At 51.6% G+C, this 25,230-nt stretch overlaps 1 protein-coding gene across 4 annotated transcripts in view; it reads right to left on the reverse strand.

Annotated features, from left to right (window-relative positions):
- The window catches only part of LOC130348029 (tropomyosin-like), a 38,648-nt gene extending 13,785 nt beyond the window's left edge, over positions 1-24,863 (reverse strand). Inside the window, exons 1-3 of one of the 4 annotated variants that reach the window (XM_056554701.1) lie at positions 24,301-24,553; positions 9,065-9,136; positions 8,416-8,516 (exon numbers count right to left, since the gene is read on the reverse strand). In XM_056554701.1, the coding sequence (XP_056410676.1) occupies positions 8,416-8,516; positions 9,065-9,136; positions 24,301-24,330 (203 nt within the window). In that variant the 5' untranslated portion in view covers positions 24,331-24,553. Of the gene's footprint in view, positions 1-8,415; positions 8,517-9,064; positions 9,137-10,253; positions 10,592-24,300; positions 24,554-24,776 lie in introns of those variants that run through there. The other 3 variants (XM_056554700.1, XM_056554703.1, XM_056554702.1) reach the window with 3 other exon arrangements.
- Positions 24,864-25,230: the final 367 nt, after the last annotated feature.

The following is a 25,230-nucleotide window of genomic DNA, read 5'->3' on the forward strand; positions in this document are numbered from 1 at the left end:
ATATTTCCAACTCTTATCATGTCTGATGCTTCCACATCTGCTCCCACTGGGGGGGATGAATTAACCTTAGATACAGCACAATTCATGAGTGCCTCCCAAAGCCAGGAACTCATAAATAGGTCCGTCCAAGCAGCCCTAGCCTCAGCTATTGCTCCAGCAGGCTCCCATCAGGTGCTGTCTTTGACCCCTATTCCGCTGTCCCGCAGCGATGAGCCGCCTTCAAAAAAGGGTAAAGCCTCCCAAAAAAGGAAGCATACAGTTGCGGCTTCTGACTCCCCAGCAGGGGAAGTAAATAATATGCCACAGGCAGCTCCCCCCATGGACTGCTGACCCATGCATCCTACAGACTCTAAACGACCCCTGGGCCTCAGGGAGTTCCAAAGAGGCAGAGGTCCGCCAGGCGGGCCAAGCCCGATTCATATGTAGAACCCTCGGACGAGGAATCAGATAATGAATCGGGCGAGACTTCGGTCTCCGAGTCTGATTCCCATGAGGAGGATGCTGGGCCTTCGGCGTTCACCACTAACGCCGACCCTGAACCCCAGGGTGAGGTCATCCTAGATGCCCTAGGTGAACCACTTTTCCACCCAGACGCGATATCCCACCCTCGCTCTGGCGACTGGACCCCGCAACCTCATGTATCCCAGTATGTAGAGTTCTGGGCACGTAGGGCCATTGAAAGGACTAACCGTAACAAACTACGGGCAGAATGCCCCAGACCTTTTATTCCGAAGAAAGCGGTCGCTACCCCAGAGGTAGACCCTATCCTAGCCAAATACCTAGGTAAATCGGGAAAGTTCCCCAAAAAAGGAGTAGAACGGTCTCTAAAGACCATCCAGGATCGTATTTTAGACCTATTGGGCCCACTCACAAAGATCCTGAACCTTTCAGAGCAAGCCGCTGCGGCAGATCAACCCGTGAATCTGATCCAACTCCGGGGGTGGGCCCAAAAGGGCCATATGTTTGGTCGGCAGCGCCAATACAGCGTGCTCTACTGAGCGCAGGCGCTCTATACTTATGCAGCTTGACCCGTAATTGACCCACCTAGCCGAGACTGAACCAGGACCCTCGGCGGAGGGTATGCTTTTTGGGGATAACCTGGTTAAGGATATTATCAAGTTTGTTGGGCTCTTCAATAGTCTAGACAAGGCTCAAACCTCACTGAAGAAATCGGGGACCAACAAGGTTTTTCCCCGGGCCGGCAGAAGTAGGGGCCGTTCTGCCGGCCGGACCACTTCATACAGACCATATACTAGGACAACAGCTCCACCGCTGTATCCCCAGGCTCCACCCTCCTATGCCATGCCAGTGGCACAACCGGCGCCATTCTTCCCGCCCCGAGGCAGACCGTGGCGCAGCCGTGGAGGCAGAGGATACCCCCGATCTCGCCCACCTACCGCGTAAGTGTTCCACCCATTCCACGGTCACACACTCCTGTGGGGGGACGTCTGCAGTATTTTATCCACACCTGGTCTGCGATTACGGCAGACGCGTGGATTCTCACTACTATAGCGGGTTACCATATAGACCTTCTAACTCCTCCGGTACTGGGCGCTATCCCTCCTCCCATCCGGTTTTCACAACAAAACGTTGCTCACATAGACAAAGAACTACAGGACCTTTTGTCCAAACGGGCGGTCGTTGAGGTCAATCCGTCATCCCCGGGGTTTTTCAGCAACCTTTTCCTTGTCAAGAAAAAAGGGGGCGGATTCCGCCCGGTGATAAATCTCAGGGATTTAAACCAGCATGTGGCCTATCGACATTTCAAAATGGAAGGCATCCATTGCCTTCGGGACATTCTACAAACGGGAGACTGGCTAGTGAAGGTGGACTTAAAGGACGCCTACCTCACCGTCCCCATGGACCCGTTTTCGCAACAACTACTTTGTTTCCTCTGGAGAGATCGGATGTGGCAGTTTACATGCCTCCCATTTGGTCTCTTGTCCGCCCCCTGGTGTTTCACCAAACTCTTGAAACCAGTGGTGGCATCCCTGAGGAGCAGAGGGGTTCGTCTGATCATTTATCTGGACGACATCCTCATCATGGCTCGTTCAAAAAAATCAAGCCTCTCTCCACTTGAGGTGGACGATTTCCTTGTTACAAGGTCTGGGATTTCTCATCAACCACGAGAAATCGGTCCTCGTTCCAACCCAAGAGCTGGAGTTTTTGGGTTTTTTGGTGGACACCAATCAGGCCGTGTTGCGCCTACCCAAGGCGAAGTTGGCTCTCATTCGCAAAGAGATCAGGGCAGTTTTGCGCAAAGGCTACTTGTCCTTGCGGACCCTGGCTCGACTGGTGGGTCTCTTAGCGGCCTCCATTCAGGCCATATTTCCGGCCCCTCTACACTACAGGGCCCTCCAGAGACTCAAAATCCTTCATCTACGACAAGGTCTCAAATATGCAGACGAGATACCCCTCGATGCGGAAACCAAGGCAGAATTGCGGTGGTGGCTGCGTCATGCCGTCGAATGGAACAGCAAGAAGATTTTCAACTCCAATCCGGACTTCATTCTGGAGTCGGGTGCGAGCCGCCTAGGTTGGGGACACTCGTTTCGGAGACGCCGCTACGGGAGGGACCTGGTCCTCGGAGGAATCCCTCCTTCACATCAATGCTTTGGAGCTTCTGGCGGCATCATTTGCCGTCAAGAGTTTCCTATCAGATGCGTCCAATTGCTGCGTATTAGTACGCATGGACAATGTTGCAGCGGTGCAGTATGTCAACCGCCTAGGGGGCACCAGATCCAAAATCCTTGCCGACATCGCAAGGGATTTTTGGCATTTCTGTCTCTCCCGCAACATCGTGCCGTTGGCGGAATATATTCCGGGGGTTTCCAATACAGTAGCCGATTGGAATTCTCGCTACCTCATAGACTCCAGCGACTGGAGTCTGGATCGTTTCATCTTCCTTCAGCTGGATCTCCTGTGGGGTCCGTTGAGCATAGATCTCTTTGCCTCGCGCCTCAATCATCATCTACCTCGATTCTTCAGCTGGAGGCCGGACCCGGAAGCAGCTGCGGTCGACGCATTTCGCCAGATATGGCCGGAGGGAACACATTATGCATTTCCCCAGTTCTCCATGATTCCCAAGGTTCTTCTACACTTAGCGAACCAGAGGGCGACGATTGTGTTAATCACCCCCTGGTGGCCGACACAACCTTGGTTTCCCCTCCTTCTGGGGATGACCTTGGATTACCCCAGGTTACTGCCGATTTTCCCACAGATTCTCTCCAACCCAACCAGGGGTATCCACCCTCTGGTAGCGGAGGGCAATCTGACTCTCCTGGCGTGGTTGGTTTCAGGGTGCCAGACACTGAAAGCGACCTCAGTCAGCTAGGGACCTCCTCGCCCTGGCCTGGGCCCCCGGGACTCGATCGGCATATCGATCAGCCTGGAGACTTTGGGTGCGTTGGTGTGATCAACGACAGGTTGATCCCGTACAAGCCCCTATATCAATAGTGGTGAATTATCTGGCGGATTCTTTTGAATCCGGTAAATCATTCAGCTCCATCAACGTGTACCGGTCGGCCATTTCCGCTTACCACCACCCTGTGGACTCATTACCGGTCGGCATGCATCCTTTGGTGTGTAGGTTGTTGCGAGGCATCAAATTTAAACGACCGCCACGCCCTAAATATCAATCCACCTGGGATGTTTCCCAATTGCTTGACATGTTCTCTAGGTGGGAGGACAATGAGACGCTTTCATTGCGACTGTTGTCCTACAAACTTACGGTCCTGTTGTGTCTAGTCTCAATCAAGAGAGTCTCGGACTTTAGAGCCCTCGACATCTCTAGGCGTCAATTCTCGCCTCAAGGTGTAAAATTCTCGGTGGTACGTAGGACCAAGACGGGTTTACATTCAGTTTTCTACCCATATTTTCCTGCACATCCTCGTCTCTGCGTTGTTCCTTGCCTACAGGCATACGAGTCGCTCACTGCTGAGTTATGTTCTCCTGACTTTTCTCAACTCCTTGTCTCTTATGTCAAGCCTCATCATCCGGTCACCTCCGCGACTCTGGCGCGGTGGGTCCGATCCGCCATGGAGATGGCGGGCATAGACATATCCCTCTTTGGAGCGCACCCGTCCAGGGGGGCTATGGCTACTAAAGTGGTCACGGCGGGTGGTTCCCTCGCTGATCTTTTGATGGCGGCCGATTGGTCTTCTGAGACCACCTTTCGCCATTTCTACTTCAGGCCGGAGGAACATGTCTCCATGTCGGTTTTATGATGCTTTGTATCGTTTTTTGTATATTTTATGCTTTGAATGTTAGCTTTGAACCTGCATAAGATATGAGCCTCCTGTCTGATATATAAATCGAGATTTTCCTAGCTTGTGACGGAAAATATTAGTTATATGAAGACAGGAGGCGAGTATCTTCCCTCCCTACCCAACCCTATTATGTTTCTACATTCTCTTTACAGGGTACTGATCACAGCTGCTGGTTTCCTGCACACTGGTGACCTGTTGGTCGAAAGCGTTTGGTTTATCTAGGGTCCCCGTTGGGACGAAGTTGAAGTTACCCCAGTTTGTCTCCGGAAGCTGAGATGTTGGGCCGGCTGGTCGAAGAATCTGGAGGTTACAGAGTCGACCGCTTGGAGTTCATGGATCTGGTGCAGCGGCGATTCGCATACAGAAAGAGGAAGATCTATGATGGGGCAGTCCTTATATAGGGGTTACAGGGTTAGGAGTGGCCACTGTGGCCCAAGGACTGCTGGGAGTTGTAGTTTTGAGTTTCTATTCATTTTTCTTTACATTGAATAGTGAATTTTTTTCTGCTATGGGCATTAATATGCATGCATCCTGCCTCTCAGCAATTTCTAAGATTTCTATGGAGGGACAGAATGTGGCAATTTACTTGCCTCCCCTTCGGTCTTTCATCGGCCCCATGGTGCTTCACCAAGATAATGAAGCCCGTAGTAGCCGCATTGCGATGCAGAGGGGTACGCCTGATAATATATCTGGACAACTTGCTAATCATGGCACGTTCCAAAGCGCAGGCCAGTCTGCACAAACTTTGGACAGTGACATTGCTGGAGGAACTAGGTTTCCTCATCAACCACAAAAAGTCAGTACTCTCTCCAGCTCAGGAGATGGAGATTTGGGGGTTCTTAGTGGACACCAGACAGGCGGCACTACGGTTACCCAAGTCCAAACTGGCCTTGATTCGCAAGGAAATCAGGGCGGTTTTTGAAAAAGGCTGAGTATCGTTGAGAGTCATCTCACGCATAGTCGGTCTGCTAGCGGCCTCCATTCAGGCAATCTTCCCGGCCCCGCTTCATTATCGGGCTCTGCAACGCCTAAAAACCCTACACTTACCGCAGGGTCTGCGTTACGCGGACGAGGTCACTCTTTGTCCGGAATCGGAGGAAGAGTCACGGTGGTGGCTTCGGCATGCCGTCGAATGGAACGGCAAGGCGATCTTCAATTCCAGCCCGGACGTCATCTTAGAGTCAGATGCGAGCCGACAAGGCTGGGGGGGGGGGCCCGGTGTGGCCAGTCCACCACAGGAGGGACATGGTCCGTCGAAGAATCTTCCCTTTATATCAATGCGTTGGAACTCCTGGCAGCGTTTTTCGCCATCAGGAGCTTCCTCTCTCAGAGGTCCAACTGTTGCGTACTACTACGCATGGACAATGTGTCGGCGGTGCAATACATCAACCACCTAGGGGACACGAGATCCAAAATGTTAGCGGACATCGCGTCCGAATTTTGGCATTTCTGCCTTTCTCGCGACATTATTCCGATAGCGGAATATATCCCAGGTGTGTCCAACTCAGTAGCAGACTGGAATTCCCGATACCTGACCGATTCCAGCAACTGGACGCTGGAACGATCTGTGTTTCTAACATTACAGGAGCTCTGGGGTCCATTCCACACTGATCTTTTCGCCTCACGCCTCAACCGGCAGTTATTCCGCTTTTACAGCTGGAGGCCGGATGCAGAGGCAGTGGATGTATTTCGCCAAACTTGGCCGAAAGGGACACATTATGCGTTTCCCCCCTTTCCATTGATCACCAGGCTTCTCCTTCAAATAGTCAATCAGAAGGCGATGATTGTTCTGGTCACTCCTTGGTGGCCGACGCAACCGTGGTTTCGGGGTGCCAGACCCAGGTGGAGTCCTTTCACAATCGGCTAGAGATCTCCTCGCCTTGGCCTGGGCCCAAGGGACTAGTTCGGCATATCGATCTGCCTGGGGACTGTGGGTTCGTTGGTGTGATCATCGACCGGTTAATCCCGTTCAGGCCCCTGTTTCATTAGTAGTGAACTACCTGGCGGAGTCCTGTGAATCGGGAAAATCATATAGTTCCCTCAATGTATACAGGTCCGCCATCTCGGCATACCATTGTCCGGTGGACTCTTTGCCTGTAGGCAAACATCCATTGGTGTGCCGTCTCCTATGCGGCGTAAAATTTAAACGCCCTCCGCGAGCGCGTTATCACACAACTTGGGATGTTGCCAAAGTGTTACAGATGTTTTCCTCTTGGGAAGACAATGATTCCCTCTCCTTGAAGGTTTTATCCCTCAAGCTCACCACTCTATTGTGTCTGGTTTCCATTAAAAGGGTATCAGGTGTGAGAGCCTTAGATATTTCTAGGCGGCAATTCTCGCCAGAACGGGTTAATTTCTCAGTGGTTCGTAGAACCAAAACCAGATTGCACCCAGTTTTCTACCCCTTTTTTCCGTCGCATTCGCGACTTTGTGTCGTCTGATGCCTTCAGGCATACGAAATGCGCACGGCGACCTTACGTTCCCCAGAATATTCCCAATTACTTGTCTCATATGTCCAACCACACCACCCAGTGTCCTCGGCCACTCTGGCCAGATGGGTGAGGTCGGTGATGGAAATGTCAGGGATTGATATTTCCCTTTTTGGCGCCCACTCTACTAGGGGGGCAATGGCCACTAAAGTGGTTACTTCCGGGGGTTCGCTTTCAGACCTTCTATTGGCAGCAGATTGGTCTTCAGAGTCGACCTTTCGTCAATTTTACTTTAGACCGGAGGATCATGTCTCTATGTCTGTTCTTTGATCTTAATTATTCTTACATTTGATGTCTATGTTATAGATACAGCTTTAAACTTGTATAAGATATGAGCCTCCTGTCTGATATATAAATCGAGATTTTCCTAGCTGGTGACAGAAAATATAAGTTATATGAAGACAGGAGGAGAGTATGTTCCCTCCCGACCCACCCTGTTACGAGTTTTCTTCTTTTTTTCTTCAGGGTATTGAACTTCGATGGAGACTTCCTGTTTGCGGATAAGCTATTGGTTCCTGAGTCCCCGTTGGGACGAAGTTTAACTTCAGGACATCCCTGTTGGAGTGTCGTTGGTGGCAAGGTTCCACAAGTGTTTCCACGTTGCGGCTCCGGAGTCGGAAGGTGTTTGGCCGGCTGGCCGAAGATTCGAGTCGCGGTACCAAGATCTACATGAGTTCGTGATTCTTAGGAGTCTGAACATCGCTTCAAGAAAGAGGGGTATTACTAAGGCAGTCCTTTATATAGAGTCACTTGGCTAGGAGTGGCTATCAGGATTGCAAGGACTGCTGGGATATGTAGTCTGTTTCATCGTTTTCAAAAGAAGAAAAGTTTTTTTCTGTTTGAATTATATAAATAAAGATAGTTTCTGCTATGGGCATTAATAAAGAAAGATTAATGCATAAGATACTCGCCTCCTGTCTTCATATAACTAATATTTTCCGTCACAAGCTAGGAAAATCTCGATTTATATCCTGTATTATACTCCAGAGTTGTACTCACTATTCTGCTGGTGGGGTCACTGTGTACATACATTATATTACTTATCCTGTACTGATCCAGAGTTATATCCTGTATTATACCCCAGAGCTGTACTCACTATTCTGCTGGTGAGATCACTGTGTACATATATTACATTACTTATCCTGTACTGATCCTGAGTTATATCCTGTATTATACTCCAGAGCTGTACTCACTATTCTGCTGGTGAGGTCACTGTGTACATACATTACATTACTTATCCTGTACTGATCCTGAGTTATATCCTGTATTATACTCCAGAGCTGTACTCACTATTCTGCTGGTGAGGTCACTGTGTACATACATTACATTACTTATCCTGTACTGATCCTGAGTTATATCCTGTATTTTACTCCAGAGCTGTACTCACTATTCTGCTGGTGAGGTCACTGTGTACATACATTACATTACTTATCCTGTACTGATCCTGAATTATATCCTGTATTATATTCCAGAGCTGTACTCCCTATTCTGCTGGTGAGGTCACTGTGTACATACATTACATTACTTATCCTATACTGATCCTGAATTATATCCTGTATTATACTCCAGAGCTGTACTCCCTATTCTGCACTGTGGGTTGTAGTACAGTTGTTGCCCCTTAGTTCCCCCATAACAGGTGATTCTACCAGTCATTCTACCTCTGAGCGGCCTCGGCCTCCAGGTCCTGTATCTTGTCCTTCATCTTGTGAAGTTCCTCTCGGTGTGAATGGACTTGACTGGACAACAGGTGAACAATTTCCTACAGAAAAAAAACAACGCAGAGTTAATATGATCAGCGTCTGCTGAAACCCTTTGTGCTGCTAGTATCCTATTCCTGTGCCAGGGTGAGAGACAAAGTGCAACTTGGAGAGTAGCAGGAATTTGCGTGGTGCTGACCGGGACACAATCCAGGTAATCCACGCAAATTCCTGCTACTCTCAAGTTGCACTTTGTCTCTCACCCTGGCACAGGAAGGCTGCAGACGGGGAACCCATTTTATCTGTGATCCACTACGTGCGGTCCATTGTTGTGTATGACGGTAAGCGACCCCCTGTATCCCCTCCAACCTTCATTACAGCACGTGTGATCCTCCACATGGAGCGCCTTTGCTTTTTGTTTTGTGTCAGGGTGAGGCCTCCTGGGCTGAGGCCTCAGGCTTTGACCTCCCATTATCCCACACAATCTGATGACCTCACAATCATCACGAGCGGATAGATTATTACCCCCCAATCATGGTGGACAAGGGACATAATTCACTAATGTCTACAGTTCATCTGTTACATTTGACGTCATCGGCTGCAGACAAACCTCCAGATCCCCCATCGTGTACGAGCAAAGATTCTCTTCATCTCCAGCGAGGAAATCTTCTAGGAAATCCATCTGACAAAAGAAAACCGAGACGTCATCCCAGTAACTATAAATGTATAGTCCTACACACAGTCAGCACTCGCGCTCACACACACACACACACACACCCGACGCGCTCCCACACACACGGCAACGCTCATACACACAGCCAATACCCGCTCACACACACACGGCAACGCTCATACACACAGCCGGCACTCCAATACACACAGCCGGCACTCCAATACACACAGCCGGCACTCCAATACACACAGCCGGCACTCCAATACACACAGCCGGCACTCCAATACACACAGCCGCCACTCCAATACACACAGCCGCCACTCCAATACACACAGCCGCCACTCCAATACACACAGCCGCCACTCCAATACACACAGCCGCCACTCCAATACACACAGCCGCCACTCCAATACACACAGCCGCCACTCCAATACACACAGCCGCCACTCCAATACACACAGCCGGCACTCCAATACACACAGCCGGCACTCCAATACACACAGCCGGCACTCCAATACACACAGCCGGCACTCCAATACACACAGCCGGCACTCCAATACACACAGCCGGCACTCCAATACACACAGCCGGCACTCCAATACACACAGCCGGCACTCCAATACACACAGCCGGCACTCCAATACACACAGCCGGCACTCCAATACACACAGCCGGCACTCCAATACACACAGCCGGCACTCCAATACACACAGCCGGCACTCCAATACACACAGCCGGCACTCCAATACACACAGCCGGCACTCCAATACACACAGCCGGCACTCCAATACACACAGCCGGCACTCCAATACACACAGCCGGCACTCCAATACACACAGCCGGCACTCCAATACGAGCAGATAGAGAAAGTAGAGCTGCTGTGCTCAGTCATAGAATTGTGCCAATCATATAATTAGCAGCGGAGATCACATGACCTCATTCTTCATTTTTAACATTCAAACACTTGTCCATCAGCCACACATCTCCCATTCTAATAGGGTCAAAAGCAAAGGACCAGAGGAATGATGCACCGATGGTCATACACCCCTCCCCCGGCTCATGTAGATTTGGTGACCAATCTACAAGATGACTGAATGTTTAGAGAAGTCCATCTGTTCTTTTACACCTGATGTACGGCTGATTGATGCCCGAGGCGTATCCATCATCTGAGCCCGGTGCGGATTACTGGATGAGAGAGGAGTATCCATCATCTGAGCCCGGTGCGGACTACTGGATGGAGAGAGGAGTATCCATCATCTGAGCCCGGAGAAGACTACTGGATGGAGAGAGGAGTATCCATCATCTGAGCCCTGAGAAGACTACTGGATGGAAAGAGGGGTATCCATCATCTGAGCCCGGTGCGGACTACTGGATGGATAGGAGTGTTTATCATCTGAGCCCAGAGAAGACTACTGGATGAATAGAGGAGTGTCCATCATCTGAGCCCGGTGTGGACTACTGGATGGAGAGAGGAGTGGCAATCATCTGAGCCAAGAGCAGACTACTGGATGAATAGAGGAGTGTCCATCATCTGAGCCCGGTGTGGACTACTGGATGGAGAGAGGAGTGGCCATCATCTGAGCCAAGAGCAAACTACTGGATGGAGAGAGGAGTGTCCATCATCTGAGCCCGGAGAAGACTACTGGATGGAGAGAGGAGTATCCATCATCTGAGCCAAGAGAAGACTACTGGATGGAGAGAGGAGTGTCCATCATCTGCCCGGTGCGGACTACTGGATGGAGAGAGGAGTATACGTCATCTGAGCCCAAAGAAGACTACTGGATGGAGAGAGGAGTATACATCATCTGAGCCCGGTGCGGACTACTGGATGGAGAGAGGAGTATCAATTATATGAACAACAACAAAAAACGTGGTCTCAAATGGCTGGAGGTGCTCAACCCCAAATGCAGTTGTGCATATATACTGGGGGAGCAGATCCTGCCCTTGTAGTCCGTTGCTAGGGGCGATCCCCAGCATAAAAATGCATACAATGGAGGATGCCTGCAGCGGACTACAAGTGCCACAATAGAAACCTACACCAGATAGACAGTGTGGATATGTAACAATTAGAATAATACAGGAATGTAGGTCACTACTGTGGTAGATGTATACAGTGACATTGGTTAATCCCTCAACACTGATGTTAAAATTGAGACATTCGCCAGTGTATCCTTATATAAAGGACACACCAGAGCCCGCACACCAACGCCAAGGTTTCTCAGATGGCACGGGACCTAACGCTAACCTACCTGTGCGTAATAAGCAAAAACCAGGGGCCAGTGGGCAATTACAGCAGCACTAGGCCGACATGCAGCCTGCTCCCAGTTCCCTCCAGCGTGACTGATCACACATACAATGGAAGGGGGGAGAGAGGCTACAAGCCCCACCCAAGTTGGCTGATATAGGTGCATGGCCTCACAGGTGCAACCCTAATGCTGCCTGGAAAATGTTCAAGCAGCATTACATATGGAGTTTACACACCTCCAAGTATAAATATACAAACAACAACAAAAAACGTGGTCTCAAATGGCTGGAGGTGCTCAACCCCAAATGCAGTTGTGCATATATACTGGGGGAGCAGCTCTGGTGTGTCCTTTATATAAGGATACACTGGCGAATGTCTCAATTTTAACATCAGTGTTGAGGGATTAGCCAATGTCACTGTATACATCTACCACAGTAGTGCACCTAAATTTCTGTATTGTATCAATTATATGAGCCCAGTGCGGACTAATGGATGGAGAGAGATAAATCGGGGCATATAAACTAGGGATCGACCGATTATCGGTATGGCCGATATTATCGGCCGATAATCACGATTTTGGGCATTATCGGTATCGGCAATTATCTTGCCGATAAGCCGATAATGCCCCGCCCCCCGCACCGCCCCCACCGCGACCACCACCCCCTCGACCCGCCGCACCGCGCCCCCGACCCACCGCGTCGCACCCCCCACCGTAGTGCTGGGCGGTATACCGGTATGGATTTTTGCCCATACCGCTATACCGGTCGGGCCCCTCCCCCACCCTTCGAGTCAATAAAAAAATTAAACTTACCCGTAATGGGGGTGGTCCGGGCCATCCATCCTTCCTTCCTGTAGTGTCCGGGGGGCGTTCCGGGAGTGAACCGGTGAACCGGTCCGGGCTGTCCTTCTTCTCCCACGGTCTTCTTCTCCACTCCAGGCAGGCTCCGGCCTAGTACGCTGCATAGACGCCGCTACGCCGTGACGTCAGGGGCGTCGCTGTGCACGGGCGTCACTGCGCAGCGGCGTCTATGCAGCATACTAGGCCGGAGCCTGCCCGGAGTGGAGAAGATGACCGCCAGAGAAGAAGGACAGCCCGGACCGGTTCCCCCTTCACCCGGAACGCCCCCGGACACTACATGAACGATGGATGGCCCGGACCACCCTGACAGGTAGGGAGAGAGAAGCGGGTGGTGGCGGCGGCCTATGGCCCCGCAAAAGACACTGCAGATCATTGATTTAAAGCGCCCGCTTTAAATCAATGATCTGCAGCGGTGTCGCAGGGGGTTAAATAGCCGATAACTTATACCGGAATATCGGTATAAGTTATCGGCTATCGGCCCTAACCTGCACCGATTATCGGTATCGGCCCTAAAAAAACGATATCGGTCGATCCCTAATATAAACTACGCTGCTCCATGTGATCAGGATTAGTATGGAAAAGAAACATTTTATTGCACATAAAGAAACAAAACATTTAAAATCAGAAAAATGTTGTGGAACCAAAAAGTCTTCTGCTTCACTCACTCCTGTGGGGGACACAAAGGAGCAAGAATAAGCTCCCCGCCTCCCCGAGTAGTAACCAGAGGGAATCACAAAAAACACCAAAGACCATAGCAAATAATATTACAGAAAATACAAAATATTGTATATACATCCAAAAGAAAACAACGAGTAGGTATCCAAATATACAAAGAATCACTGATCTTAGAGATCAGCAGCTCCATTAAGTCATCACATAGTGACATCTAGTGGTGGTTAGAGAGTAGGACAGGCATTCTCCACAAACTGAGCCCCCCTTACATGATATCCTACAGCGCCCCCCCCTTACATGATATCCTACAGCGCCCCCCCCTTACATGATATCCTACAGCGCCCCCCCCCCTTACATGATATCCTACAGCGCCCCCCCCCTTACATGATATCCTACAGCGCCCCCCCCTTACATGATATCCTACAGCGCCCCCCCCTTACATGATATCCTACAGCGCCCCCCCCTTACATGATATCCTACAGCGCCCCCCCCTTACATGATATCCTACAGCGCCCCCCCCTTACATGATATCCTACAGCGCCCCCCCCCTTACATGATATCCTACAGTGCCCCCCCCTTACATGATATCCTACAGTGCCCCCCCCCTTACATGATATCCTACAGTGCCCCCCCCCTTACATGATATCCTACAGTGCCCCCCCCCTTACATGATATACAGCGCCCCCCCCCCCTTACATGATATACAGCGCCCCCCCCCTTACATGATATACAGCGCCCCCCCCCCTTACATGATATACAATGCCCCCCCCATTCATGATATACAGTGCCCCCCCTTACATGATATACAATGCCCCCCCCATTCATGATATACAGTGCCCCCCCCTTACATGATATACAGCGCCCCCCCCCTTACATGATATACAGCGCCCACCCCCCTTACATGATATACAGCGCCCACCCCCCTTACATGATATACAGCGCCCACCCCCCTTACATGATCAGGAGACATCACAGAGACGGATCAGAATTAAAACTTAACTCTTATAAAACACCAAAAACATAAAGTCATAAGGTCACCTGGATGTGTCCTGTGCCCTTATAGTTGTGTCCCCATAGCCGTGTCCTGTGCCCTTATAGCCATGTCCTGTGCCCTTATAGCCATGTCCTGTGCCCTTATAGCCATGTCCCCATAGCCGTGTCCTGTGTCCCCATAGCCGTGTCCTGTGTCCCCATAGCCGTGTCCTGTGTCCCCATAGCCGTGTCCTGTGTCCCCATAGCCGTGTCCCCATAGCCGTGTCCTGTGCCCTTATAGTCGTGTCCCCATAGCCGTGTCCTGTGTCCTTATAGCCGTGTCCTGTGCCCTTATAGTTGTGTCCTCATAGCCGTGTCCTGTGCCCTTATAGTTGTGTCCCCATAGCCGTGTCCTGTGCCCTTATAGTTGTGTCCTCATAGCCGTGTCCTGTGCCCTTATAGTTGTGTCCTCATAGCCGTGTCCTGTGCTCTTATAGTCGTGTCCCCATAGCCGTGTCCTGTGCCCCCATAGCCGTGTCCTGTGTCCTTATAGCCATGTCCCCATAGCCGTGTCCTGTGCCCTTATAGTCGTGTCCCCATAGCCGTGTCCTGTGTCCTTATAGCCGTGTCCTCATAGCCGTGTCCTGTGCCCTTATAGTCGTGTCCTGTTAGCCGTGTCCTGTGCCCTTATAGTCGTGTCCTGTTAGCCGTGTCCTGTGCCCTTATAGTCGTGTCCCCATAGCCGTGTCCTGTGCCCTTATAGTCGTGTCCCCATAGCCGTGTCCTGTGCCCTTATAGTTGTGTCCTCATAGCCGTGTCCTGTGCCCTTATAGTTGTGTCCTCATAGCCGTGTCCTGTGCCCTTATAGTTGTGTCCTCATAGCCGTGTCCTGTGCTCTTATAGTTGTGTCCTCATAGCCGTGTCCTGTGCCCTTATAGCCGTGTCCTGTGCCCTTATAGTCGTGTTCCCATAGCCGTGTCCTGTGCCCTTATAGTCGTGTCCTGTGCCCTTATAGCCGTGTCCTGTGCCCTTATAGTCGTGTTCCCATAGCCGTGTCCTGTGCCCTTATAGTTGTGTCCCCATAGCCGTGTCCTGTGCCCTTATAGCCATGTCCTGTGCCCTTATAGCCATGTCCTGTGCCCTTATAGCCATGTCCCCATAGCCGTGTCCTGTGTCCCCATAGCCGTGTCCTGTGCCCTTATAGCCATGTCCTGTGCCCTTATAGCCATGTCCTGTGCCCTTATAGCCATGTCCTGTGCCCTTATAGCCATGTCCCCATAGCCGTGTCCTGTGTCCCCATAGCCGTGTCCTGTGTCCCCATAGCCGTGTCCTGTGTCCCCATAGCCGTGTCCTGTGTCCCCATAGCCGTGTCCTTATAGCCATGTCCCCATAGCCGTGTCCTGTGCCCTTATAGTCGTGTCCCCATAGCCGTGTCCTGTGTCCTTATAGCCGTGTCCTGTGCCCTTATAGTTGTGTCCTCATAGCCGTGTCCTGTGCCCTTATAGTCGTGTCCCCATAGCCGTGTCCTGTGTCCTTATAGCCGTGTCCTGTGCCCTTATAGTCGTGTCCTGTTAGCCGTGTCCTGTGCCCTTATAGTCGTGTCCTCATAGCCGTGTCCTGTGCCCTTATAGTTGTGTCCCCATAGCCGTGTCCTGTGCCCTTATAGTTGTGTCCTCATAGCCGTGTCCTGTGCCCTTATAGTTGTGTCCTCATAGCCGTGTCCTGTGCTCTTATAGTTGTGTCCTCATAGCCGTGTCCTGTGCCCTTATAGCCGTGTCCTGTGCCCTTATAGTCGTGTCCCCATAGCCGTGTCCTGTGCCCCCATAGCCGTGTCCTGTGTCCTTATAGCCATGTCCCCATAGCCGTGTCCTGTGCCCTTATAGTCGTGTCCCCATAGCCGTGTCCTGTGTCCTTATAGCCGTGTCCTCATAGCCGTGTCCTGTGCCCTTATAGTTGTGTCCTCATAGCCGTGTCCTGTGCCCTTATAGTTGTGTCCTCATAGCCGTGTCCTGTGCTCTTATAGTTGTGTCCTCATAGCCGTGTCCTGTGCCCTTATAGCCGTGTCCTGTGCCCTTATAGTCGTGTTCCCATAGCCGTGTCCTGTGCCCTTATAGTCGTGTCCTGTGCCCTTATAGCCGTGTCCTGTGCCCTTATAGCGGTGTCCCCATAGCCGTGTCCTGTGCCCTTATAGCCGTGTCCTGTGCCCTTATAGCCGTGTCCTCATAGCCGTGTCCTGTGCCCTTATAGTCATGTCCCCATAGCCGTGTCCTGTGCCCTTATAGCCATGTCCTGTGCCCTTATAGTCATGTCCCCATAGCCGTGTCCTGTGCCCTTATAGTCGTGTCCTCATAGCCGTGTCCTGTGCCCTTATAGTCATGTCCCCATAGCCGTGTCCTGTGCCCTTATAGTCATGTCCCCACAGCCGTGTCCTGTGCCCTTATAGCCATGTCCTGTGCCCTTATAGTCATGTCCCCACAGCCGTGTCCTGTGCCCTTATAGCCATGTCCTGTGCCCTTATAGTCATGTCCCCACAGCCGTGTCCTGTGCCCTTATAGCCATGTCCTGTGCCCTTATAGTCGTGTCCCCATAGCCGTGTCCTGTGCCCTTATAGTCATGTCCCCACAGCCGTGTCCTGTGCCCTTATAGCCATGTCCTGTGCCCTTATAGTCATGTCCCCACAGCCGTGTCCTGTGCCCTTATAGCCATGTCCTGTGCCCTTATAGTCATGTCCCCATAGCCGTGTCCTGTGCCCTTATAGCCATGTCCTGTGCCCTTATAGTCGTGTCCCCATAGCCGTGTCCTGTGCCCTTATAGTCATGTCCCCACAGCCGTGTCCTGTGCCCTTATAGCCATGTCCTGTGCCCTTATAGTCATGTCCCCACAGCCGTGTCCTGTGCCCTTATAGCCATGTCCTGTGCCCTTATAGTCATGTCCCCATAGCCGTGTCCTGTGCCCTTATAGCCATGTCCTGTGCCCTTACAGTCGTGTCCCCATAGCCGTGTCCTGTGCCCTTACAGTCGTGTCCCCATAGCCGTGTCCTGTGCCCTTACAGTCGTGTCCCCATAGCCGTGTCCTGTGCCCTTACAGTCGTGTCCCCATAGCCGTGTCCTGTGCCCTTACAGTCGTGTCCCCATAGCCGTGTCCTGTGCCCTTACAGTCGTGTCCCCATAGCCGTGTCCTGTGCCCTTACAGTCGTGTCCCCATAGCCGTGTCCTGTGCCCTTACAGTCGTGTCCCCATAGCCGTGTCCTGTGCCCTTACAGTCGTGTCCCCATAGCCGTGTCCTGTGCCCTTACAGTCGTGTCCCCATAGCCGTGTCCTGTGCCCTTACAGTCGTGTCCCCATAGCCGTGTCCTGTGCCCTTACAGTCGTGTCCCCATAGCCGTGTCCTGTGCCCTTACAGTCGTGTCCCCATAGCCGTGTCCTGTGCCCTTACAGTCGTGTCCCCATAGCCGTGTCCTGTGCCCTTACAGTCGTGTCCCCATAGCCGTGTCCTGTGCCCTTACAGTCGTGTCCCCATAGCCGTGTCCTGTGCCCTTACAGTCGTGTCCCCATAGCCGTGTCCTGTGCCCTTACAGTCGTGTCCCCATAGCCGTGTCCTGTGCCCTTACAGTCGTGTCCCCATAGCCGTGTCCTGTGCCCTTACAGTCGTGTCCCCATAGCCGTGTCCTGTGCCCTTACAGTCGTGTCCCCATAGCCGTGTCCTGTGCCCTTACAGTCGTGTCCCCATAGCCGTGTCCTGTGCCCTTACAGTCGTGTCCCCATAGCCGTGTCCTGTGCCCTTACAGTCGTGTCCCCATAGCCGTGTCCTGTGCCCTTACAGTCGTGTCCCCATAGCCGTGTCCTGTGCCCTTACAGTCGTGTCCCCATAGCCGTGTCCTGTGCCCTTACAGTCGTGTCCCCATAGCCGTGTCCTGTGCCCTTACAGTCGTGTCCCCATAGCCGTGTCCTGTGCCCTTACAGTCGTGTCCCCATAGCCGTGTCCTGTGCCCTTACAGTCGTGTCCCCATAGCCGTGTCCTGTGCCCTTACAGTCGTGTCCCCATAGCCGTGTCCTGTGCCCTTACAGTCGTGTCCCCATAGCCGTGTCCTGTGCCCTTACAGTCGTGTCCCCATAGCCGTGTCCTGTGCCCTTACAGTCGTGTCCCCATAGCCGTGTCCTGTGCCCTTACAGTCGTGTCCCCATAGCCGTGTCCTGTGCCCTTACAGTCGTGTCCCCATAGCCGTGTCCTGTGCCCTTACAGTCGTGTCCCCATAGCCGTGTCCTGTGCCCTTACAGTCGTGTCCCCATAGCCGTGTCCTGTGCCCTTACAGTCGTGTCCCCATAGCCGTGTCCTGTGCCCTTACAGTCGTGTCCCCATAGCCGTGTCCTGTGCCCTTACAGTCGTGTCCCCATAGCCGTGTCCTGTGCCCTTACAGTCGTGTCCCCATAGCCGTGTCCTGTGCCCTTACAGTCGTGTCCCCATAGCCGTGTCCTGTGCCCTTACAGTCGTGTCCCCATAGCCGTGTCCTGTGCCCTTACAGTCGTGTCCCCATAGCCGTGTCCTGTGCCCTTACAGTCGTGTCCCCATAGCCGTGTCCTGTGCCCTTACAGTCGTGTCCCCATAGCCGTGTCCTGTGCCCTTACAGTCGTGTCCCCATAGCCGTGTCCTGTGCCCTTACAGTCGTGTCCCCATAGCCGTGTCCTGTGCCCTTACAGTCGTGTCCCCATAGCCGTGTCCTGTGCCCTTACAGTCGTGTCCCCATAGCCGTGTCCTGTGCCCTTACAGTCGTGTCCCCATAGCCGTGTCCTGTGCCCTTACAGTCGTGTCCCCATAGCCGTGTCCTGTGCCCTTACAGTCGTGTCCCCATAGCCGTGTCCTGTGCCCTTACAGTCGTGTCCCCATAGCCGTGTCCTGTGCCCTTACAGTCGTGTCCCCATAGCCGTGTCCTGTGCCCTTACAGTCGTGTCCTCATAGCCGTGTCCTGTGCCCTTACAGTCGTGTCCTCATAGCCGTGTCCTGTGCCCTTACAGTCGTGTCCTCATAGCCGTGTCCTGTGCCCTTACAGTCGTGTCCTCATAGCCGTGTCCTGTGCCCTTACAGTCGTGTCCTCATAGCCGTGTCCTGTGCCCTTACAGTCGTGTCCTCATAGCCGTGTCCTGTGCCCTTACAGTCGTGTCCTCATAGCCGTGTCCTGTGCCCTTACAGTCGTGTCCTCATAGCCGTGTCCTGTGCCCTTACAGTCGTGTCCTCATAGCCGTGTCCTGTGCCCTTACAGTCGTGTCCTCATAGCCGTGTCCTGTGCCCTTACAGTCGTGTCCTCATAGCCGTGTCCTGTGCCCTTACAGTCGTGTCCTCATAGCCGTGTCCTGTGCCCTTACAGTCGTGTCCTCATAGCCGTGTCCTGTGCCCTTACAGTCGTGTCCTCATAGCCGTGTCCTGTGCCCTTACAGTCGTGTCCTCATAGCCGTGTCCTGTGCCCTTACAGTCGTGTCCTCATAGCCGTGTCCTGTGCCCTTACAGTCGTGTCCTCATAGCCGTGTCCTGTGCCCTTACAGTCGTGTCCTCATAGCCGTGTCCTGTGCCCTTACAGTCGTGTCCTCATAGCCGTGTCCTGTGCCCTTACAGTCGTGTCCTCATAGCCGTGTCCTGTGCCCTTACAGTCGTGTCCTCATAGCCGTGTCCTGTGCCCTTACAGTCGTGTCCTCATAGCCGTGTCCTGTGCCCTTACAGTCGTGTCCTCATAGCCGTGTCCTGTGCCCTTACAGTCGTGTCCTCATAGCCGTGTCCTGTGCCCTTACAGTCGTGTCCTCATAGCCGTGTCCTGTGCCCTTACAGTCGTGTCCTCATAGCCGTGTCCTGTGCCCTTACAGTCGTGTCCTCATAGCCGTGTCCTGTGCCCTTACAGTCGTGTCCTCATAGCCGTGTCCTGTGCCCTTACAGTCGTGTCCTCATAGCCGTGTCCTGTGCCCTTACAGTCGTGTCCTCATAGCCGTGTCCTGTGCCCTTACAGTCGTGTCCTCATAGCCGTGTCCTGTGCCCTTACAGTCGTGTCCTCATAGCCGTGTCCTGTGCCCTTACAGTCGTGTCCTCATAGCCGTGTCCTGTGCCCTTACAGTCGTGTCCTCATAGCCGTGTCCTGTGCCCTTACAGTCGTGTCCCCATAGCCGTGTCCTGTGCCCTTATAGCCATGTCCTGTGCCCTTATAGTCATGTCCCCATAGCCGTGTCCTGTGTCCTTATAGTCATGTCCCCATAGCCGTGTCCTGTGCCCTTATAGCCATGTCCTGTGCCCTTATAGCCATGTCCTGTGTCCTTATAGTCATGTCCTCATAGCTGTGTCCTGTGCCCTTATAGCCGTGTCCTGTGCCCTTATAGTCATGTCCCCATAGCCGTGTCCTGTGCCCTTATAGTCATGTCCCCATAGCCGTGTCCTGTGCCCTTATAGTCATGTCCCCATAGCCGTGTCCTGTGCCCTTATAGTCATGTCCCCATAGCCGTGTCCTGTGCCCTTATAGTCATGTCCCCATAGCCGTGTCCTGTGCCCTTATAGTCATGTCCCCATAGCCGTGTCCTGTGCCCTTATAGTCATGTCCCCATAGCCGTGTCCTGTGCCCTTATAGTCATGTCCCCATAGCCGTGTCCTGTGCCCTTATAGTCATGTCCCCATAGCCGTGTCCTGTGCCCTTATAGTCATGTCCCCATAGCCGTGTCCTGTGCCCTTATAGTCATGTCCCCATAGCCGTGTCCTGTGCCCTTATAGTCATGTCCCCATAGCCGTGTCCTGTGCCCTTATAGTCATGTCCCCATAGCCGTGTCCTGTGCCCTTATAGTCGTGTCCCCATAGCCGTGTCCTGTGCCCTTATAGTCGTGTCCCCATAGCCGTGTCCTGTGCCCTTATAGTCGTGTCCCCATAGCCGTGTCCTGTGCCCTTATAGTCATGTCCTCATAGCCGTGTCCTGTGCCCTTATAGTCGTGTCCTCATAGCCGTGTCCTGTGCCCTTATAGTCGTGTCCTCATAGCCGTGTCCTGTGCCCTTATAGTCGTGTCCTCATAGCCGTGTCCTGTGCCCTTATAGTCGTGTCCTCATAGCCGTGTCCTGTGCCCTTATAGTCGTGTCCTCATAGCCGTGTCCTGTGCCCTTATAGTCGTGTCCTCATAGCCGTGTCCTGTGCCCTTATAGTCGTGTCCTCATAGCCGTGTCCTGTGCCTTATAGTCGTGTCCTCATAGCCGTGTCCTGTGCCCTTATAGTCGTGTCCTCATAGCCGTGTCCTGTGCCCTTATAGTTGTGTCCTCATAGCCGTGTCCTGTGCCCTTATAGTTGTGTCCTCATAGCCGTGTACTGTGCCCTTATAGTCGTGTCCTCATAGCCGTGTCCTGTGCCCTTATAGTCGTGTCCTCATAGCCGTGTCCTGTGCCCTTATAGTTGTGTCCTCATAGCCGTGTCCTGTGCCCTTATAGTTGTGTCCTCATAGCCGTGTACTGTGCCCTTATAGTCGTGTCCTCATAGCCGTGTCCTGTGCCTTATAGTCGTGTCCTCATAGCCGTGTCCTGTGCCCTTATAGTCATGTCCCCATAGCCGTGTCCTGTGCCTTATAGTCGTGTCCTCATAGCCGTGTCCTGTGCCCTTATAACCGTCTCCTTATAGCTGTTTACACAGTTTTGTCATGTGTACTTATAGCCGTGCCCTCAGCCACTGAGTTTTGAACCATAGTTTAACTTTAAGGCGCACTCTGCTGAAGTACCCATTATCCAGAGCGTAAAGTTGTTTTCCGTTCGCAGATCACTTAATCATAGCAGGACTCTGTGTTCCCTCCTATGACCATTGTCCACTATGGTCATATAGGGCGCCTGTACATCATCTCCTACATGACCCGCAGCAATGACGGAAATAAGGAAGACTGACGACTGTCTGGAGAGTTGAAAATCTGAGCGATCTTCGAACAACAACCTTGTAGAGACCCAACCCCAAAACATAAAAGGGTATTCCAGGCAAAAACTTTTTATATCTCAACTGGCTCCAGAAAGTTAAACAGATTTGTAAATTACTTCTAGGGATCGACTGATATCGATTTTTAGGGCCGATACTGATAATCGGTGGAGGTAAGGGCCGGTAGCTGATAACTTATATCGGTATAAGTTATCGGCTATTTATCTCCCCCCGCGACACCGCTGCAGATCATTGATTTAAAGCGGGCGCTTTAAATTAATGAACTGCAGTGGCTTTTGCGGTGCCATAGACCGCCGCCCGCTTCTCTCCTCCTGCCTGTCCGGGGGTCCTGAGTCCTATCACCGCCTGGCCCCATTGCCTCCCCCATCCCTGGTTTTATAATTACCTGTTCCCGGGGTCCACTCTACATCTGGCTCCGGTGGCGTCCTCCTGAGCTGTCACTGTGCGCACTGATGTCGCGTCGCGTCACTCGTCATTGCGCACAGTGCAACACAGGACGCAGCAGGAGCCAGAAGTACCGATAAAGCCCAAAATCGTCAATATCGGCCGATAATATCGTCCAAACCGATAATCGGCCGATCCCTAGTTAATACCACGCGGCACCGCGATAAGTGCCACGCACTATTAGCCACGGATCCCGGCCATTGTTAGAGGCCGAGCCCGACTCACTATGATGCGGTGCCACACGTTATAGAACAGGAGCAGACTCCTGATGTACCGGTAAGTCATGGGTCCTGTAGGGGTTAAGGACATTACATAAAGTTGGATCAGCCTGTAGTGGGGTTTTCCACTGTGATTTTGAGTGTGACTCCATATCCAGACCTCCAGGGGTTCATACATTTCATTTCCATCAACAAAAAAAAAAACAATATCGGTCGATCCCTAATTCACATGTAAATGAGCTCCTATTTTACTTCCCATTATAGTCTACGTGCATTCCATTTTGTCATTATCCTTGTGATTTTATAGAAACCAATGATAATCTTTCTAAATCTCAATTTCAAGTAATCCCGCTGAGTATGAAGAATACGTCTGCTAAACATTTATGTGATCTGTTCAATGGTTCAGACGCCACATCAAATATTACTTCCTATTACAGTCTAGTGTTGGGCGCGAATATTCACATTTCAAATTTTTATCGCAAATTCACAAATATATTCGAAATAACGAATATTCACTTTTTTTTTCTCTGCATATGCGCATATTCCTTCTTTTCACTTGTGGGCCAATTACAATGATGTAAATACACGTGTCAGAGGTTATCACCAACATCACTACAACCAATAGGAAAGTTGCCCCACCCCCTCACTGTTTTCTTCCTCGAATACCCGAATAACACGAATACATGAAATTCACGAATATTCATCTATATTAGGGATCGACCGATATATATTTTTTTTAGGGCCGATACCGATAATCGGTGCAGGTTAGGGCCGATAGCCGATAACTTATACCGATATTCCGGTATAAGTTATCGGCTCTTTATCCCCCCGCGACACCGCTGCAGATCATTGATTTAAAGCGGGCGCTTTAAATTAATGAACTGCAGTGGCTTTTGCGGTGCCATAGACCGCCGCCGCCACCGCCACCCGCTTCTCTCCCCCTGCCTGTCCGGGGGTCCTGAGTCCTATCACCGACACCGCCCCCTCCACCGCCGCACCGCTCCGCGCACCCTACCACCCCACTGCACCGCCCCCATCCCCGGTTTTATAATTATCTGTTCCCGGGGTCCACTCTACATCTGGCTCCGGTGGCGTCCTCCTGATCTGTCACTGTGCGCACTGAGGGTGACGTCACGTCGCGCACGTTATTCGTCACTGCGCACAGCGTAACGCAGGAGAAGCCAGAAGTAGCGTGGACCCCGGGAACAGGTAATTATAAAACCGGGGATGGGGGAGGCAATGGGGCCGGGGCGGTGGGGGGTGCAATGCAGTGCGGCGGGTGGTCGCGGGGCATTATCGGCAAGGTAATTGCCGATACCGATAATGCCCAAAATCGTGATTATCGGCAAAACCGATAATCGGTCGATCCCTTATATATATATTTGCGAAATATCGCAAATTCGAATATGGCCAATGCCGCTCATTAGAGATGAGCGAACTTACAGTACATTCGATTCGTCATGAACTTCTCGGCTCGGCAGTTGATGTCTTTTCCTGCATAAAGGAGTTCAGCTTTTAGGTGCTTCCGTGGGCTGGAAAAGGTGGATACAGTCCTAGGAGACTCTTTCCTAGGACTGTATTCACCTTTTCCAGCCACCGGAGCACCGGAAAGCTGAACTAATTTATGCAGGAAAAGACATCAACTGCCGAGCCGAGAAGTTCGTGACGAATCGAATGTACTGTAAGTTCGCTCATCACTATTAGTCTATGGACATTCCATTCTCCCAGAATTCCATAGATAACAGCCATAATCCCAGGTCATTTCCATTTTACAATGTTACTCTACCTGGGGACACTAGTGGTAAAGCTGAATTTCCTAAATAACAGATTTACCTGCAAACGAACTTCTATCTGACTTCCCATTATAGTCTATGGACATTCCACTTCATCATTCCTTTTAGAATGTCCCTAGAGATCTATAACATGAGGCAGAACTACAACTCCCAGCATATCCTAACAAAACTCTTCATGAAACTACAGTGCTGCAAAACTGTCAACTCCAAGGCTGCAGCTGTCAGGACATGCTGGGATTTGTGGTACCCCAACAGCTGTATAAGGCCTAAAAACAACTGTGATTTAAAATACAGTGTAACCCAGTGTTTCCCAATCAAGGTGCCTCCAGCTGTTGCAAAACTACAACTCCCAGCATGCCCGGACAGCCTTTGGCTGTCCGGGCATGCTGGGAGTTGTAGTTTTGCAACAGCTGGAGACACACTGTTAGGTTAACACTGCTGTACTTTCTCTGGTGTTCGGGCGGTGACTACGCCGGTCACCTGTACATTGTATCACCATCACCGACGGGCACTTACCGCCGACCGCTATCCCACGTGACCAGAGGAAAAACTACCGCTCAGCTGTGGGAGTCGCGCGCCGTTTTTTTTATTTTTTTATTTTTTTTTTAATGTAGGAGACGTCATTTCCGGTCTATCGGATCATAGAGTCTGGATTTACCGGAAGTTGGAGATAGTCAGATCATAGTCCGAAGTATGAAGGTTATTACCATAGAGACGGCCACATCCGGTTATGAGTTTAGTTGCTATGGTGACATAGGTTGTTTACGGGATATTAGAGGCGATACTAGGGCTGTAGTTGTTTATACAGGTGATGTCACGTGTATAACTGATACATTGTACATTATAAACTGATACATTGCACATTATAAACTGATGCATTGCACATTATAAACTGATACATTGCACATTATAAAACTGATACATTGCACATTATAAAACTGATACATTGCACATTATAAAACTGATACAT

Source organism: Hyla sarda, unplaced genomic scaffold, assembly GCF_029499605.1.
Source record: "Hyla sarda isolate aHylSar1 unplaced genomic scaffold, aHylSar1.hap1 scaffold_863, whole genome shotgun sequence".
Taxonomy (NCBI): Eukaryota; Metazoa; Chordata; class Amphibia; order Anura; family Hylidae; genus Hyla; species Hyla sarda.